General features: G+C 38.2%; 2 protein-coding genes across 5 annotated transcripts; one reads left to right on the top strand and one right to left on the bottom strand.

The window, feature by feature from the left end:
• Positions 1 to 791: 791 nt before the first annotated feature.
• ift20 (intraflagellar transport 20 homolog (Chlamydomonas)) lies at positions 792 to 7,422 on the top strand. 3 transcript variants are annotated; one of them, XM_035154552.2, is made up of 6 exons: positions 792 to 881; positions 1,611 to 1,748; positions 1,849 to 1,934; positions 2,040 to 2,143; positions 6,334 to 6,444; positions 6,776 to 7,422. In XM_035154552.2, exons 2-5 carry the CDS (start codon positions 1,622 to 1,624, stop codon positions 6,413 to 6,415), a joined length of 399 nt encoding a protein of 132 aa, XP_035010443.1. In that variant the 5' UTR covers positions 792 to 881; positions 1,611 to 1,621; the 3' UTR covers positions 6,416 to 6,444; positions 6,776 to 7,422. The 3 variants fall into 3 exon arrangements, with proteins under 3 accessions (XP_035010443.1, XP_035010442.1, XP_035010444.1); XM_035154551.2 differs by having other exon boundaries at positions 6,334 to 7,422; XM_035154553.2 differs by lacking the exons at positions 6,334 to 6,444; positions 6,776 to 7,422 and adding an exon at positions 4,098 to 6,269.
• Positions 7,423 to 8,226: 804 nt separating this feature from the next.
• On the bottom strand, positions 8,227 to 14,040 carry lyrm9 (LYR motif containing 9). Of its 2 annotated transcripts, XM_035154555.2 has the most exons (5): positions 13,758 to 14,040; positions 13,366 to 13,607; positions 11,528 to 11,674; positions 8,661 to 8,753; positions 8,227 to 8,573 (listed from the first exon to the last, which is right to left on the bottom strand). In XM_035154555.2, exons 3-5 carry the CDS (start codon positions 11,651 to 11,653, stop codon positions 8,556 to 8,558), a joined length of 237 nt encoding a protein of 78 aa, XP_035010446.1. In that variant the 5' UTR covers positions 11,654 to 11,674; positions 13,366 to 13,607; positions 13,758 to 14,040; the 3' UTR covers positions 8,227 to 8,555. The 2 variants fall into 2 exon arrangements, with proteins under 2 accessions (XP_035010446.1, XP_035010445.1); XM_035154554.2 differs by lacking the exon at positions 13,366 to 13,607 and having other exon boundaries at positions 13,758 to 14,039.
• Positions 14,041 to 18,697: the final 4,657 nt, after the last annotated feature.

The following is an 18,697-nucleotide window of genomic DNA, read 5'->3' as shown; positions in this document are numbered from 1 at the left end:
CAATTAATCATTACATGTTCTATGGTTTACCTACAGTACTTACAATTTCCTATATCATGTTTGTACTGTTTAACCCTGTATGTCCAATTCTCACATTTTAAATTATGTCTTCCTTTTTGAATTCTACAAGTCTCTTGTTTCTCCTTCTTTCTTTCTTCTTAATAATTTTTGATTAATTATGTGTTTAGCTTAAAGCCTTACTATACGTTTCTGTCACTTTTACTTCTGATTTCTTAGTTGCATCCTTTGCATAGTTATACAAGCAATAAAGAATGAAGAGAATAAAACTATATGTATAAAATGACTGCCCTACTTTGGTTTGTTGCATGTGGTAAGGACAGAAAAAGATACTGAGGTATCTTGATAAGTTTAGCTGGTTCCGCTGGAAACCTACATCATACACTGGTATTGGAAGCATGTTATCTGCAAATAATAATAATAATAATAATAATAATAATAATAATAATAATAATAATAACAAATCAGAATAATGCTATATCAAATGTTACTGTCTCAAAGTGTCAAAAATGGCCTATTATCTTATAATAATGACCCAGTTCGTACATTCATGCAAAGGGCAATGGATCTCAGTCCCAGGTAACAACAGTTACCCTGAAGAAACAACAGGTAGTAGTGAAACTCATACATCGTGAATAAACAACAAGAAGACAACACCTGTCCACTACTGGCTCATCTCTGTCTGAAAATCCTCACTTCCGGTTGAATTTCGAAGTAAGAGCCATCAATCCCAGTTTAAAGCTTTGTGATAGTTGCTCGCTGTTCATGTTCCTGTTCAGCGTTTCCTGGGGAGGAGACTGGTCTGCTTTAGTTGCTGTGCCACATCACACAACACAACACATCGGTGATAGCTGTGTAAACAGGTGAGACACACACTCTTCTGTCCTCGTATTTAGATAGTGTTTAATGTAACTTTTTGAAGGAAGTAAGGTTTAACCAGGTTAGGGTTTTTTTAGAGCGTCCAGATAGCTTCTGTGAGCGGGCTAGCGTAATATAGCTAACTAGCTGAGTTTATTTAACTGTTGTGGTGAGAAGCTAAAGCTGTTAATAACATGGCCAGTAGAGAGCATAGCAGGGGAAGTATGTGAACTTCTCTATTTGATACTGTGTCCACCTCTGATGATACAACACTGACGTTAGCTCGGTCACCGTTAGACCAAATGTTAACTAATTTACTCAAGACCAATGGTTCGCTAATGCTAATATAGATGGTTTACACGGGAAGAAACCGAATGGAGTAATGTAGCTGTATGTATGTAACGGTACATACAGCGTTAGATACACCACATGTTCGAGTTTAACAGAAAGAACATAGGCACTGTAGCCATCTCTCATTATAGAACACAGTTTAACAAGATGTTTACTTTGCATCAGGAGACATGTCCCGTGTTAACGTTGCAGATATAGACGTTGTCAGCAAAGTGGTCTCAGTGTGAAAGCCAGATAGAGATTCACTTCAGCGGCACACTTGTTATAAAGCTGCCCTGGTGATCCTGTTGATTTCAGTGTGTAGACTGCAACATCCACAAATCAAAAATATTTCATGTAATTCAAATAAATTCATCCTTCAATTTGTGTCTCCTTTGCGACAGGGCCTGTGGCCATGGCTAAAGACCCGTTGGCAGAGGCTGGCATTTATTTTGATGAACTCAATAAGCTCAGGGTACTGGAGCCTGATGTGGGCCAGAAGACCTCAGAGCTGAAGGAGGAGTGTAAAGAATTTGTGGACAGTAAGAACTGAAGGCTTTGTCAAGGCCATCTGGTCATGAGTGTTTCTCTCTGCCGATGTTAACTAGGTTTACATAAGTGTGACTTTGTTATCTGTTCCAGAAATTGGCCAGTTTCAGAAGATAGTTGGAGGTCTGATTGAACTGGTTGATGAACTGGCAAAAGAAGCAGAGACAGAAAAGATGAAGGTATGCTTGACATTTAAATCTGGAATGGATGATCTCTTGTTCAGCTGTACAGTATGTGCCTGTGTTTGCTCATTAGAGTATTCATCCTGTTTTCTTCTCCTTTAGGCGATAGGAGCCAGAAACCTGCTGAAGTCAGTAGCAAAACAAAGGGAGGCTCAACAGCAGCAGCTTCAGGCTCTCATTGCAGAAAAAAAGATGCAACTTGAGAGGTAAACTGTGTGTGTGTGTGTGTGTGTGTGTGTGTGTGTGTGTGTGTGTGTGTGTGTGTGTGTGTGTGTGTGTGTGTGTGTGTGTCAACTCTGTAACAAAGCTATAATAGTGCAGGTCTGTTCTAGACGGTTTTCGTTGTCTGTCAATTTAATTGAAAGGATTGGCCCCAAAATCCAGTACAGACCCAGGGCTCAATTATTAAAGGCCACAGTATTGATAAGCTACAACATTATCAGTTATACTTGAGAAATTAAGAAAATAGATTTCCTCAAAAGTAACCCTTCACATTTTATCTCACCAACTCTTTTCTGATGTAGACATAAGTTTATGATGCATTATAGCACACACATCCCCTGCAAATGTCTGAGTTACAGCCTCTGGACTTTCTCAGGACTTGTTCCGTATGGCCCCCAAGTAAAAAGTCAGCAGAATGTCCGAAGGAGAAGATTTGAGAACACAACATGAGATTCTCAGCAGGATTCACTGTGAGCGAGTGGGTGTGTTGATTCATTTTTTTAACATGCAACAGACTCAAAAATAAAAAGAAACAAGAAAACAAATATCTAAGGATGAAAAAGAAGTGCCAGACACATAGAAGAGACACTGACACATTTGCCAAGAGAGCTTTTGGTGATAAGGGCCGACACTGGTGTCAATGTGCTGCAAACAAAAACATGGCTGGTGATGTCCGCTGTGAAATATATACATTCACTGATTCTTGAGAAGTGGGAAAAAATGTTCGATCTTTTTAACGTTTATTTAGTTCAGCTTTTCCACTGCAACACATTACATTTCCACCAACCGCCAACAAACCACCATGCGCGACCTGCAGTCAAAGCATAGGGTCAAAGGGTAAAACTACTTTACCGTAAAGTACAGAGTAGAGGGGAAATACATGTTAACACAAAAGAGGATCCAATATTGAAAAAATAAAACCTCAAACTCAGACAAATTAAACGACATGCATGCATCTACCATGTACTACGCTACTGAGCTATGCTTTGATAAACCCTCCCAACATTGCTCTTTTTAACAAAATGTGCTTTTTGCCTTGCCATCACTTATTTTGTATCAACACCATCAGTCACCAAAAACACAGGTTCATTTTTACTCGCATTATGCTAGACCTACAAAAACTCTTAACAAAAACAAATTTTCACTAAGGCTGACAGAGCCCTCAAGAAATTTACTATCAATATGTATATATATTTATGTTACAAAGATTTTTGTTTTTTATTGGACTGTATAATATTAACTTTACCTTAAACAGCTATCAAAATATTTGTAAGATTTAAAAGCACATTCTCGTGTTAGGAGACAGATAACATTTTCACATATGACCAACAATTCCTCCAAAAATATGAAATATCATACTGAAATATTATTATGCATCTGACAGAGCTGGCATACACCGGACAGAGATAATCCATATCTGAAGGTGGTGACGAAAACATAAACTTGTAGTCATTTTAAATCAATCAATCAAATTTTATTTGTATAGCCCATATTCACAAATCACAATTTGTCTCATAGGGCTTTAACAAGGTGTGACATCCTCTGCCCTTAACCCTCAACAAGAGTAAGGAAAAACTACTTAAAAACCCTTTAACAGGGTAAAATGTTTTAAATCTCAAATACATTGAATCAATCAATTACAGCATTAAAACAAAAAACAATGAATGTTGTTTATAAACATTTTATTCACATTTAAGTCTGTATTTTAGTTTGACTTTGGATTCCTTTGGCCTCAGCGTTTTGTATCTCAGACCAACTTGCCTCATTTGGTTCAGCAGCCGGTATTGGCTACTTCCAATTCTTTCTCCTTTTCCTCTGTCAGTCAAATCCTTTATTTGCTCTATTTTTTTCCCCTGTCTCTCCTGTCTTCTTCCTTTTTAATTCTGGCTGTGTACTGATTTTCTCTCTTTGCTTTTTTGATACTCTCTGTTCCTCCAGTGACAGATGTTACCTACCCATGCTGGACTAAAACACACAAAAGTAACACTCAATATTATTAATCATATTTTCCTGTACGAGAGGGAAGGTTCCTTTACCAACTTCCACGGAGTAAAAGTCAATAACAATGATATATATTTGATTGTATAAAACCTGCCTCTGATCTGATTCCATATGATCAGAACCCTTCATGCTACTTTTAAGTGCTCAGTAAAATGTTGTCTTCCCAGGTTCTGACAAAGCAACTTTTATCAGGCTCACACATTTTACTGTAAATGCTTTGAAGTTCCTCTCAGGGCTTGAATTTATATGGTATCTTTTATTCATTTTCACTTAACCAATATGTCTTTAGGTGCATATACATAAACTGAAAAATTTACTCTCATCTACAACCCCAAATCAGAAAAGGTTGACACGGTATGTTACATTTAAAATTAAAACTGAGAACAGTGATTTATAAATGATCTTTGACCTGTATTACAATAAAAACAATACAAAAGCACATTACTTGATGTTTGACCTCCATGAATTGTGTTTTTTCAAAATAAACACTTGATTCTTGCAACATATTTCAAAAAAAGTTGGGACAGTAAAGCATCTAGCACTTTGTAATGTTGCCTTTTCTTTTCACAACACTTTAAAGACGTTTAGGAACTCAAGACACCAAGTGATGAAGCATTTCAGGGGTCATTTTGTCCCATTCTTCCTGCAAACAAGTCTTAAGGTGTGCAACAGTACGGGCTCTCCATTGTTGCATTTTGTGTTTGAAAATGCACCACATATTCTCTATTGTGGCCAAGTCGGGACTGCACGCAGGCCAGTCCAGCACCCCCACCCTCTTCTTCCGCAGCCATGCTGCTCCAAAATCTCTATGTACTTTTCATCATTAGTGGTGCCATCACAGAAGTGTAAGTTACCTTTTAACAGGGGTACTGACACAAGCCCATACATGACAGACCCTGGCTTTTGGACTTGTTGCTGGTAACAGTCTGGATGGTCCTTCTATTCTTTAGTCCTGAGTACACAGCGTCCATTTCTTCCAGAAAAGACCTGAAATACTGACTCGTCTGACCACAATACACGTTTCCACTGTGTTATGGTCCATCCCAGATGCCTTCGAGCCCAGAGAAGTCGACGCCGCTTTCGAACACGGTTAACATAAGGCGTCCTTTTGGCACAGTAAAGTTTTAACGGGCATTTGTGGATGTACTACGTATTGTAGTGCTTGACAAAGGTTTGCCAAAGTAATCCTGAGCCCATGTGGTTATATTGCTTATAGATAAATGACGGTTCTTGATGCAGTGTTGTCTGAGGGATCGGAGAGCACGGTTAGTCAGCTTAGGCTTGCACCCTTGATCTTTATGCACTGAAATTTCTCCAGATTCCTTGAATATTTTAATGATGTTATGCACCGTAGAGGATGAAATATCCAAATCCCTTCATATCCTTCTTTGAGGAACACTGTTTTTAAACATTTCTCACATATTTGTTGGCGATCCTCGGCCCATCTTTGCTCCTAAAGAGCTAGGCCATTCCTGGATGCTGCTTTTGTACCAAGTCATGATTACAATCACCTATTTCAAATCACATCATTTTTTTAATCATTGTACCTCATTTCTAGCCCTAAATTGCCCCCGTCCCAACTTTCTTTGGAATGTGTTGCAGGCCTGAATGGCAGGAATGGATGTATATTAACAAATAAAATGAAGTTGACCAGACAAAACATAAAATATCGTTTGTTCATACTGTCTGCAATGAAATACAAGTCAAATAAAATGTAGAAATCACTGCCGTTTTTTTTTGCATTTTCCATACCGTCCCAACTTTTTCTGAGTTGGGGTTGTATAGAATGTAAGCATGCATTTAACATTTATCAGCAGGATATATTATTTTAAAAAAACAGGGCATCCAATATCATAGAGCCACTCAGCAGTCAATACAATGGGCTGCTTTCCAGAACAGTTTGAGGTGTGTAAAATTAGGTTGGAACAGTAAATCGCTGAAAACGGAGTCACTTTCCTTCATGTGAGTCAGTGAAATAGCAGTCAGCCTCATATTGATATAGGTGTGTTTTCAACAGTAAGTTTAAGTGTAAAATTTTAAAATGGCTGATTATTTTCCTGATAAGTCTTATCATGATTTCTACTCTACACAGAATTTGTAGTCACATGACTGTGTGTGATGTGTTTTTCTTTATTGCATTCATTTGGTTGTTTGTTTTGTTTGCTTGTCTCAGGTATCGTATCGAGTATGAAGCCTTGTCCAAGGTGGAGTCGGAGCAGAACGAGTTCATTGACCAGTTTATTCTGCAGAAGTGACGATGTGACTGAGACCTTGTTCAGACCTGGTATTACCATTCGCCTTGAGTGATCCAATCACAAGTGGTCAGCGCTAAGTACAGGTCTTAACGCTGAGATCTGATCACTCAAACCACATCAGACGTGGTCTTGGACGCACGCACATTTCCAAATTCCAAATGCGTTCTCCTCTGCTGATGTCGTCTCTCCCACTAGTTTCAAATCGACGCAAACATATTTATACGCTTCTCAGTGTCACTAAGATTTGTTTCAGACTACCATCACAATATTAAAACTGACCACCACATAATGACTGATACTTTTCTTAAATTAGTAAAGTATTTCTTTACAGCTGCACAATATTCTCTCTCTCACATTCAGGACAGATTTTAATACCAGGTGTGAGCAGGGCCCGAGAGAGCAGAAGGTGTGTGACCCCAGTGCCTGTCCTTTTCTCTGGGTGATACTGACCTCAGAACTACTCTGCTGCACCTCCCTTCTTCTGAGGCAACCCCTAAGCTCCACCTTTATCCTAAAACACCAATACCTTTTCTTTACACCCTATCTCTGCCTGTGTGGTTAAATTAATTGTAGTGGTTCTTACCCTGGTCAACAGCTGAGGATTTCCGGTGGTGTAAGCTTGAATACACTTAACATTAAGCTTTTTTCACACCAAATATCTCTACATCTCAGACCAACATTAAAGATGAAGCCATTTATATTAAGAACTATTATTTATAATATTTATACTGAAGAATTACCCTAAATATTTAGTTTTATTACTTTTTGTATCAATCCAAATACTGCATGTGCATGAATTGTAAATACACAATTGTTTTAAACGATGGAAAAACATCCTCATTTGATCATCTGTGTTATTTTCGTTTTTATTTCATTCTTCTGGTAGAACCAGTCTGTGGGTACAAAACATGACGAATAGATCCTCCTCTTCTTTCTGCCATGTGTAATATTGTCTTTTATTCATTGTAGGACTAATGGATATACTTGAATAAATACTGTCAATTGCACAAAAAGTTCCATGTGTTGCTGTAAAGCTGCCTGACAGGCATATCCATATATTTAAACTCTGCTCAGTTGTTCCTATGCTCTCAACAAGTAAGTACAAATCATGGACCTAAATTAAAATGTATTTCAGAGTGGAGAGCAGTTATTAACAATATCTATTTTTGCATGGAAATCTACTGTAGATTTTTAACACACTGTTTGAACATCATTTCCATGAACTGCTTGAGATTTGTAAGAAAGTAGCCACAGTCTGACCTGTCAGGTCATATCTTTATCTCAGTGAACCTGTCAACTGTCACGTGAAAATTAAGTCCTCTGCATCTGATTTTGGAAAACATAAGTAAATATAAATAATATAAACAGTTGATCAATCAATCAAATTTTATTTGTATAGCCCATATTCACAAATCACAATTTGTCTCAGAGCTTTAACAGGGTGTGACATCCTCTGCCCTTAACCCTCAACAAGAGTAAGGAAAAACTACTAAAAAAACTATAAACCCTTTGAACAGGGTAAAAAGAAGGTAGACACCTCAGAGAGAGCCACATGTGAGGGATCCCTCTCCCAGTTGATGAGGCCCAGGAACCCCCTGTGAGTTTTTTGGCCTACTTGCTATTGAAGGTGAATCGTCCACCCATAGCTGCAACGCCACCTTAGTTTTATATCAATCTAAATCTCTGCATGGCTTTCGTTTTCCATCAAAACTTTCTACAGTTGGAATGATTTGCTGATTTTCAGAGTAGTCATCTCAGAAATTAAGGTTAGTCACTGTAGACATCTGATCAGACATAATAAATAAGACTACTGCGCTATAATCATTCCTTTATTAAAAAAGACAAACTGTACATTGTCAACACATTTTATTCTAACTACTGTATTTACACTTTTAAATATTTTATTCAACTCAGCATTAGAGGGTCAGAGGTTCAAGTTCCACCTCCTCAATTCCACATGTTGAGGTGTCCTTGGGCAAGACACTGAACCCTAAACCCCAAATGTGTGAATGTGACCAAGTTAAAGCTCTTTCAGTGGCCAGCTACATGAGTCCATTTAACATGAATACAGCCCCTGATTTGAGACCTACAACCATGTCAGGTGCAGCAGTGCAGTGGACACCCTCTCTTCTCAAGAGCCTCACTTCTTCTTAGTATACTGTTAATTCAAAAGATAATTCATTATTGTATTATTTGTGAAGGAAGATAATATACAAACAACTAGTGATATTAATATCATCCTTACTTTATCAAGAATCCACTGAGCATCTGCTACTGCTCTGTGGATTATCATTTGGATCCGCTCTGGGTCATCTTCATCCGAGTGACTCTTGTAACCCTGGGAACAGAAAGTAAAGCATCAGTGAGGTGCTTCATGACGGAGTCTCAGAAAATACAGGGTTCCTAGTGAAAAGCCTGAATTGAATAAAACAGAATTGTTTCATGAAGCTAACTCAGACCTGACAGCACCAGACTAATTCACATCTTGTTTCATGACTCAGACACAGACCTGAGACATCATATTAATTCATAACAAAGCAATTAGACAAATTACAGCAAATTTCTGATACCTGCAAACACACAGCAGCACATGATTAACAAACCGCGCTGAGGGTAGAGTGTTCAAATAAAACAAAGGCAACAAAGTCGAATGTTCTTCCCATTGACTTTGCAGTTAAGTATAATAATAATAATAATAATACATTTATTTATACAGCACCTTTCAAACATAAAATGTAGCTCAAAGTGGTTTAAATCAATAAAAGCAAAGACATGAAATAAGAGATCAATAAGAACATGTTAGCAATAAAACAAAGAAAGAAAAAAATTGAAAGAATACAAATAAAACAGATAAAATGAATTTAAAGCAAGATCGTACAAATAGGTCTGGAGTTGTTTCTTAAAACTATCAACGGAAGAAGCTTGTCTGATGTGTGGTGGGAGTTTGTTCCAAACCTTTGGTGCATAGCAAGAGAAAGCTGCTTCCCCAAACTTGTTATAGTTTGTTTTGGGGATATTGAGCAAGCCAAGCCAGTAGATGACCTGAGGGAACGGTTTGGAACATATTCCAATAAACAGTCAGAGATGTATGAGGGTGTAAGAGACTTAAGTAAAATCATTTTAAAACCAAACCTCAGTGATACTGGAAGCCAGTGTAAAGACGCTAAAACCAGACTAATGTGATCTCTTTTCCTATTTCTCGTTAAAACCCTGGCTGCTGAATTTTGTACAAGTTGTAGTCGATCAATGGATTATTTCGGTAATCCTGAACATAGTGCATTTACAGTAGTCCAGGCGAGAAAGTATAAAAGCATGAGTCACCCTTTTGATTAACGATAAAAGGAAATCTTTGTGACATTGTTTATGTGTGAATTAAAATCTAGTTCTGAGTCAAGTGTAACACCCAGGTTCTTTACTTTTGATTTGTTGAGATGCGCCAGACTTCAAAGTTTGCTGATAATGTTTTGTCTCTGATCATCACTACCAATTACAAGAATTTCTGTGTTATCTTTGTTTAATTTGAGAAAATTGTTGCTCATCCATTTTTCCAAGCTTGAGAGGCAATTTATAACTTGGTTTGGAGCATTATAGTCGTCTGGCGCTACGGATAGATATAATTGAGTATCAATTTTTCCATTTCCAATCGTTTCCATTTTCATTGATGTCTTTAGAGAAATATGCTCTAAAGATGAACTCAGCCCAACTTTATCTATTTATGGCTCTGCATATAATCAAACATTCAAGTCATGTATATATGATAATTTATATAAGTGCTGAACATGTATTTATGAATGTAGAAGATACAAATGACAAACTACTTTTAAATATTAAATAGGGCCAAAGGCATCAAATTAAATCAATTAGTAACAACATAAAGATTTAGTGTTTGCTACAAACATTTCATATCACTAAAGACAATAATTGATGAAAAGTGCATAAACTCTACACCAGAAGAATTCATAATCTGTAGTTTCAGCCTCAATTATTAGATTATCTTGTTGTTTCAATCTTACATAATAGTAATAATACAATCAAACTTGTTTGCTGAGATGTGGTTATTGACATTTATGGTAAGTGAACATAAGTTATATAGCACCTTTCAAGTCTGTTGACCACTCAAAATGTCTCCTTCACACACTGATGACACAGCATCAGGAGCACAGAGAGGTTCACTGTCCTGCCTCTGGAAACTTGAGCTGCTTTCAGACAAGGACTGAACTCTGGATAATCTCCTGACATTCTTCGGAGGGGCTGTGTGCGGAAACGCAAATGTCAGAGTGAGAGCCTCAAGACTTTCTCCGGCCAGCCCACAAGTTAAATCTTTGAGAATGTCCGAATGGGCTCACAGAGTTCATAGCGAGTAAGTGGGCATGTTGATTATGTTTCTAACAAGCAACAAATGTAAAAACATTGTGTAGACATTCTCTGGAGTACATGTCTGAAAATGCCTTTGGAAACACTGGAGAAGCAGGAGATCACCTGCCTTCAAGTGTGTGTTATAAACATCCTTCACAGTTTCGATGCACTGCTCTTAGTGTGTGTCTGTGTTGGCAGCAGCTGTGCAAACCTTCCTGAAGTAGTGTGGATCCCAGCAGTGACTTTAGAGGGTGCACTGTCCTGATAACGTATGGCAGGTAGCGGTTACAAAACAACACCACAAAAATGACACCCAAGTTGTGATACACGTGAACTACTGTCTAGTTGAGCAGAACCCACAATTACACAATTATTGGTAGCTTATACTGTAAATGAAATGTCCATGAGAATCTATGACAGCTACCTGAAAATAATCTGTTAATCTTTGCTCGATATCAGAAATGACTCTTCGTCAAGGATGAAGTGTGCGAAACACAGGTCTTTGTGTCATCAGATACTGAAGCAGGATGTTAACACAGACAACATCTGTAACCTCTGCACAGAAAGGCCTAGTCACATTCAAACCAAGGATCTTTCACTGGTCCATCATGTTACTGACTGGAGGAAGATATTAGATATCAATATGTATAATTAGCAGTTCAGTCTTGTTTGACGGTTTGGAAATGACTTGTCTCTGTGCAAAAGTCTACATGTTACATTGTACAAGATCACAAGGAAAACATTTAGCTTGCTCACCTGTCTTATGGCGTGTTTGTAGTGGTGCTGCATCACTGTGGTCGGCAACTGTCTGCAACATCTGAGGAGATATCGATAGAGCTGCACTGGTGTCTGGATCAACAATGCTCCCCCTGCAGGTGCCATTCCTTCCTCCTTGGGGGTCAACTGTTTATGTAAATATCAGTTTAATGTTTAAATAAAGAAAGAAAGAAATAGGTAGGTAAATAAATAAATAAATAAGGCTATGAAATAAACCTTGAAATAAAAAATATATGGCAATAAATATATAAATATAGCATAAGATAAATATATAACTGAATCCATTTACTTAAATAAATACAATTACTTATTTCAAAATTGTTTTTCAAAAGACATTTATTTATTTCACAGTACCTTTATTTCATAATGCCACACTATCAGCTTGACCTATTGCCTGCCCTTTATCATTTAAGTAAGCCAGGAATGTTACCATGTTTGCGTTGAAAATAGAGGACGTCACTAAGCAAAGCCATGCTGAGCCGACAGTCATTACAAGAAAGCATCTGAGAAGCAGCATGTGGTAGTATTTTGAGTACAGATTTCAAAGTAACAAACATAGGTGGGGCTGTTTGTCGACTTTGTACCATGCTTTCTGTGGGCTCACCTGTTAGCTTTGGAATATATTTGAATGAATTATGCACCATGTCAAATTCGTCCGAACCTGATTTTTAGAAAAAGTGACAGCCCTAGAACTCACAGTGTTCAGTTTTTATTTCTGTTGTGTCTGTTTGTCTCTACAGGACTTAATGGACCACTGGACACATTTGACACAAACACAAACATGACTCCTATTTGATTTTGACGTCTGCTGGATACACTGTACACTTTTAGCTAACATGTAATAACACAAATGATAAAAATCTAAAATCTTAAATCTAAAAAACAGCAGTATAAACATATACATTTAAACATACCATGGGTTGTGCTAGTCATAAAAATGTTAAGAGAACAGTTACATTAAGCATAATATAAGGTTGGTGTAGGAAGCTGTTTCCCGTTTTGTTTTCCTACATAAGTAATGTGACCATGTGAATTCAACACTGCCTCACAGTAGCAATGATCCTTATTGGGATTTCTGCCTGCAATTTAAATAACAGTCTGGGATACATTTTAAAATAATATTCTAAATGAATAAGACACAGCTGTGGCAGTTGACCATGCCACGGGGTCTCCCACACACAGAGACACAACTGTTGTGTGTCTCTGTGTTTCTCTCTCGGGCAGCTCCACTGCTGCCTTTTAACCCTGAGGATCAGTCAGCTCTCACCTGATTGATCCTCTGGTCCAGGTGAAGGTGCCCTCCCAGCCCCCTCCACAGCTAAATACATGGTTATTTGGGAGTGTAACCATTGCTTAGCATTATGTACGACAAGGTAGTCTTTTTCCTATCACTTCATTTTGGTTATTTATATAGTGATATGTCGGTAGGCTTTGTGCCACAAACCTGAGCATGTCAAACAGATAGGCACCATTTACTTTTTGGAATTTCACAACGTGTATACGTTGGGTTTTCTAAAAAGTAAGTAACAAAGTAACTTATTTTACATACATGAATGTGATCTATTCATAGTTGAATAAACACATTTCTCTTAAAATAATTTATTACCTTAATAATAACTTTACTAGTAGTAGCAGGTTCGTTTTTTTATTAAACAATTAATCTTCCATTCAGCATGAATGACAGTAGAATTTTATTTGGGTTAAAGATCCACTTGTGCAATGCTCAGTGTCTTTAAGCTTTCTGCAACCAATATAAAGTTATGTGAATAAACATTCATAAAAGCATGACAGTGTTTTTAAAATATTAAAACATCTACCTAATAAAAGGTATCATCTCTGTTCCTTTAGAAAGTCCATGTGTACTTGTGCAAGAACTTCACAGTGTCATGGTCCATTCTGTCTTTGATATCACAATCCAAATCATATCCGAATGTGAACTACTCTTATGAGCATTGGGGACTAGCTCGTGTGTAATGTTACATAACGTGCAGTGATACGGCTGGGGGCCTTCCAGGCTCAAAGAGTCCGACTGACATCAATGAGAGATGACTGATGGAGCCTGTGGAGAGATAGGGTTTGATGTGTATTCGTTAATTAGGAGCTTACACAGAGGAGTTGGGTGGACAGGCGTGTGGAGAACAGACACGTGAGGCCGATTCATGGAAAAGAGACAAACTACTTTGTAATCGATGCTTTAAAATGTACTCACTTAGGCTGAAAGGGCGGACATGCTGCTCCACCAGATTCTATATGACTGAATGTAGCTAAATAGCATCAGCATCATCCCTTCAGGCGTAGATAGATAGATCTGATCGCCAATCAACACAAGCCTGCTACATCTGCTTTCAGAGCCAGGGCAGCTGGTCGATGGCAGAGCGGTTCAGTCACCACCTAACAAACTGTGAGTTTGAACTTCCTGTAGCGGTGCGGTGAAGGACGTGCTCTCTGTCCTAACCGGTCATAACACCTCCTGCGGCTGTCTTCTTCTTCTCCTGGTGCTTAATAATAACTTATCGGTGCATTACCGCCACCGTCTGGGAAGGAGTCTGAGTCAGAATGGCTATTTACTTCAATTCTGTTATGGAGTCCTGTGTTTTTTAGAAACCTGAATATCACCTGCGTCCCTCTGTAGTGTTTCTCTCAGACTTGATGTTAAATGGTTTCTTTGGAGTGAGTTTTAAGTGACTCTGTCGATGGTGTTGTGGACAGACTCAAAATATATGCTCCACTGTTTCCTGCTGATTACAATTGTCACATCTGCCTTTGTCCTGCCTGTTCATTATCTTCAGGCGGCTGTTTAGACCTGTGGGACCAAATCTCATTCTTGGTACTATCACCTCTTCCTTTGTATCTCATTTCACCCACTTTCTTTTTAATACTATGAAAGTATCTGCCCTTAATTCCTCTGTCCCATTCCTCCTGCCATCTCTTTTTAAGTCCTGATTTAATGATATGTTTGATCTCAGCCTTGCTATAATTTACGGCCATATCTACAGTTCTTTTCCTTGTTGCTCCTTTTGCGTATTTATCAGCCAGATAGTTTCCTTCCTCCCAGATGTGTGCGGAAAGCCATACAAACTTGATTTCATCCCAATTCTCTTTATTACTAATACAGTATGTGCTATCTCTAATATCATGTCTTGTGTCTAAGTGACTATTTTTTATGCCTTCAAGGGCACTGCTGGAATCTGAACTAATCATTACTTTACTTGGTTTTTCTTTCTCACTCTTTCCTTCACTCCTTTTCCTGACATAGTGACCATTGACCATTAATGACATTAATCCACCAATTCACTGACCTTCAGTTATACTTCAAAATGTTTACCCTTATCAATGCTGCTAAAACCTTTATCTTGATGTTCTCCTTTACACTTGACATCTATTGCACTTCTGTCCATCCTGGGAGAGGGATCCCTCACATGTGGCTCTCTCTGAGGTTTCTACCTTCTTTTTACCCTGTTAAAAGGGTTTTTAGTAGTTTTTCCTCTCTCTTGTTGAGGGTTAAGGGCAGAGGATGTCACACCTTGTTAAAGCCCTATGAGACAATTTGTGATTTTGAATATGGGCTATACAAATAAAATTTGATTGATAGTTCCCGTATGCTCTTAACTGGATGAATATTGTTATGTCCCCTCAAGTCTGCCCAGTATGTTAATGTAAGTTCTGATCTTCTCAGTACAAGAAGAGTTTCTCCCATTTCCACCTGTAGGCTGACACTGGAGTGATCTTCATGGCCCCTCAACATAACCTCAGAGCCTGAATAGTGTCCAACGTTTTCTTACAAGGTCTTAGCTGCTGACTCATACTAGACACATCCATAATCAAGAGCTGATCTGACTAGTGCAATATAAATACTTTTCAGAGCACTCCTATTTGCTCCCCACTGCCCCACAAACACCTGCTAATGTTTAGGACCTTTTTACATTTCTCTTCAATTTTTCTGATATGAATGTTCCATATAAGCCTTCAATCAAACCACTTGATACACGCCACGCTTTCAAATTTTTCTCCATACAACTTAATTGTTTCAACAATTTTGTTATAGGTAGAAAACAATACTTTATTTTTATCCACTGAAAATCTAAAACTTCATTTCTTTTCCACACAACTCCATCATCTGCAAATAGTGACATCCCAATTGACCCGTCTACCTTACTAAATACTTCATTTATCGTAATTGAAAATAAAACTGGACTAATTATACTGACTTGAGGTGTTTATACTGACTTGACTATTTTCCACTGAATAATCTGCACTAAGATCTTTCCCTGCTCTAACTTGTTGAGGAAGTACACCTGCCTGTACAATCTGGACATCATTAGGAGAATAGAGCCTGTCCCATTCCACACATACTCCCTTCTCTCTCCTCGCAGTACCCAAGGTCAGGGTATAGATAAAGGGCCAACTAGCAGTACATTGTAGTGTCTACGCTCATGGACTTTCACATTTAACTCAGATGCTTCAGACAGAGACACCAACTTTAACTCTTTTGCGTATTTCACCAGTGGCAAGACGTAAGGACACCATGTGATTTAGGAATAGATACTTTAGGCTTAACTATCCAATAGGATGCGAACACCTACATGTAACATAGAGAGTGACAGCAATTCTAGCCATTCATGGATGTGCTGTTAGAATGGGTGATGCAAGTAGAGGGAGATATATGGGGATGCTGTGGGAGACATCTTCAGAAATGGGGTTGAGCTCCAAGCAATGCAGACAGCATATATGGTTAATATTTGCCATCTACCCCTGTTTGATCACATTTATGACTATAAGCCACTATTTGTTTTTTTGTGATAAAATGCAATAAAAAAAAGGAAAATGGGTTGTAAAAAACCAATATGAAACAAGATATTTCATCACTATTGATGTTTATTTCTTTGAACTTAATTAGAAATTGAACACACCCATGTCAGTCTGCAAAACACATCACGGCCTATTCATGCCAGCCTATACAACACATGAGGGGCAGAGTTTTAAGGTGTGTATGCTGCATTTGTGTATCTCCACTTACTGGCTCCTGCGGGCCTGGGCCTGTGGCTTGCGGCTGACAGGCTTTCTTTGGAGTTGGCTGATGATCAATCTAATCATCTTCTTCAAACTCACTGTCAGTCTCTGTAATTGACAGAAATATGATTCACATAAACTCTTCCTCTTCCTCATGAGGAAGTTTTGTTCTCTTCAAAAGTCATTACTAAGGCCCTCTGAGCAGAGAATCTTTTTGCCACCTTGATCGATTGTGATAAGAAGCCACACAGGCAAAGCTATTCATTTGTTGTATCCCGCCCCCAGTTTGCCCCTGGGAGTGAGCAAATATAGGGTCAAATGTGTGGGAATGCAGGAGGAGTTGGTGCTTGATTGAAACAAAAATTGCAGGTGCAGAAAGACAAAATTCCCACACACATGCACACATATACAAACACACATTAACTGCAGACCCAGGTAAGAGGAGGACAGAGTGAATGTACATCGCACCTACAATTTCAATTCCTTGGTACCCCCGGGTCAAGAGGACCCGAACATCACATATGTAATATAAATGTGTAAGGAGATGTACAGTCTGCAGTTCTTTTTTATGTTCTTCACAGAAAATGAGCCAAGGCCAGTAATTAATAGCATCACTTTTCTTTTAGCAAATATAGAAAATTGGTCCCACAGACGAACACCACACAAAGGTTAACCATATATGGAGCGGGGGTGAGCTATTTACTCACTCACTGTATATTTTCTGTTTACACTGTATATATTAGTTCTATTCAATTTATATCGTTTTTAGATTGCCTTGCATATATAAGTGTTACATGTTTAAATATGATTACTTTACTGACTAATTTTGACTGTCCTCCTCTGTAACACAGCAAATTTCCCTGCTGGGGGACTGATAAAGGATTCTCTTATCTTATCTTATCTTATCTTATCTTATCTTATCTTGTCTTGTCTTGTCTTGTCTTTTCTTATCGTCTTTTAAACATCTCTAAATGGGACCATAATTGACAAGAAAATTAGGTTGTCTTGAACAAGACTTGAAACTAGCGATTGTGACCATAAACTTAGGTGTGAACTGTTGTTATAAATCAATTGAGAGGTAGAGTCATTTTCTCGTGGACTTCTATAAAATGTCACTTCTCTTTGAAATAAGTGGAGTCTCCCTCTGCTGGTTTCTCAAGAGAATAAAGGTCCAGTCACCTCTGCATTGACTTCACTTTCCAGACCTGGAGTCTACATCCATTTTTAGATCCAGTTTATGATCATATTACTACATGTTATCATTAGTGAATATGGGCTATACAAATAAAATTTGATTTGATTTGATTTGATTAATTTGAACCTGATTTGGTGGGAAGTATATTACAGATGATAGGATCAAAGATCAACAATGATGGTGTGAAAAACACATTTTCCAAGAAATAATAGAGATATTGATATTGATCAGAGAATTATTCCCACCAAGTTGAGTGAAAATCCCAAATATCGTATATGTATAGCTCAAAATGCTTTTTTTGAGAAATATCTGCATCCTGTAGGACTTTATACATGAATTAAAGATGAGATTGAAAAGTAATTTATGATCTTATGATAGGAATGTCATCATGATGTCATGAATCTATGGAGTCATGTAATGTAGTAATGCATTAGATTTTGCAACAAATAACATTAGGGACACAATCTTCAACTTAACCAGTCGTCAACATATGGTATAAACAACTTAATGATAAAATGAGGTTACTACTTGGGGTGTATCCTGGGTATATACAGTGCACATTAACAGTATGCATTGTTGCTCTGATGTGTTTCACTCTGTTACATTGACTGTGGTCAATTAGTCACCATCGTATCCTTTGACCCTCCACCTTACACACTATGTAGCAATGGGATTACGCTCCTGCAGTTGTCAGTCCATGACTTCGTGCTTCTGTTAGGACCAGGGTTGCCACCTCCTTTTGTGCTCCTTGTTTTCCCTTCCTGCTGTGTTCTCTGTTTTCCCTTCCCACACTGGAGCTGGGAGGGGCCTCCTGTGGGTCACCGGCGCAGCTGACCTTCATCTCGTCATCAACTCCACCTCAGTCTATAAGACCTCAGCTCATCTCCCCTGTCATCGCCAGATCGACCGTTCACCAGTGTGGTACTTATCCTGGCTCCTGTGAC

Source organism: Hippoglossus stenolepis, chromosome 4, assembly GCF_022539355.2.
Source record: "Hippoglossus stenolepis isolate QCI-W04-F060 chromosome 4, HSTE1.2, whole genome shotgun sequence".
Classification (NCBI taxonomy): Eukaryota; Metazoa; Chordata; class Actinopteri; order Pleuronectiformes; family Pleuronectidae; genus Hippoglossus; species Hippoglossus stenolepis.
This window is presented reverse-complemented; position numbering and strand designations above follow the sequence as displayed.

What these genes read in the sequence shown, in the direction of transcription:
- ift20 (XM_035154552.2), top strand. Translation starts at nt 1,622, where the DNA reads ATGGCTAAAGACCCGTTGGCAGAGGCTGGCATTTATTTTGATGAACTC. An exon ending in GTGTAAAGAATTTGTGGACA is followed by an intron (nt 1,749 to 1,848) that starts GTAAGAACTGAA and finishes TATCTGTTCCAG; the next exon opens with AAATTGGCCAGTTTCAGAAG. An exon ending in CAGAGACAGAAAAGATGAAG is followed by an intron (nt 1,935 to 2,039) that starts GTATGCTTGACA and finishes CTTCTCCTTTAG; the next exon opens with GCGATAGGAGCCAGAAACCT.
- lyrm9 (XM_035154555.2), bottom strand. Translation starts at nt 11,653, where the DNA reads ATGGCACCTGCAGGGGGAGCATTGTTGATCCAGACACCAGTGCAGCTC. An exon ending in ACAAACACGCCATAAGACAG is followed by an intron (nt 8,754 to 11,527) that starts GTGAGCAAGCTA and finishes TTCTGTTCCCAG; the next exon opens with GGTTACAAGAGTCACTCGGA.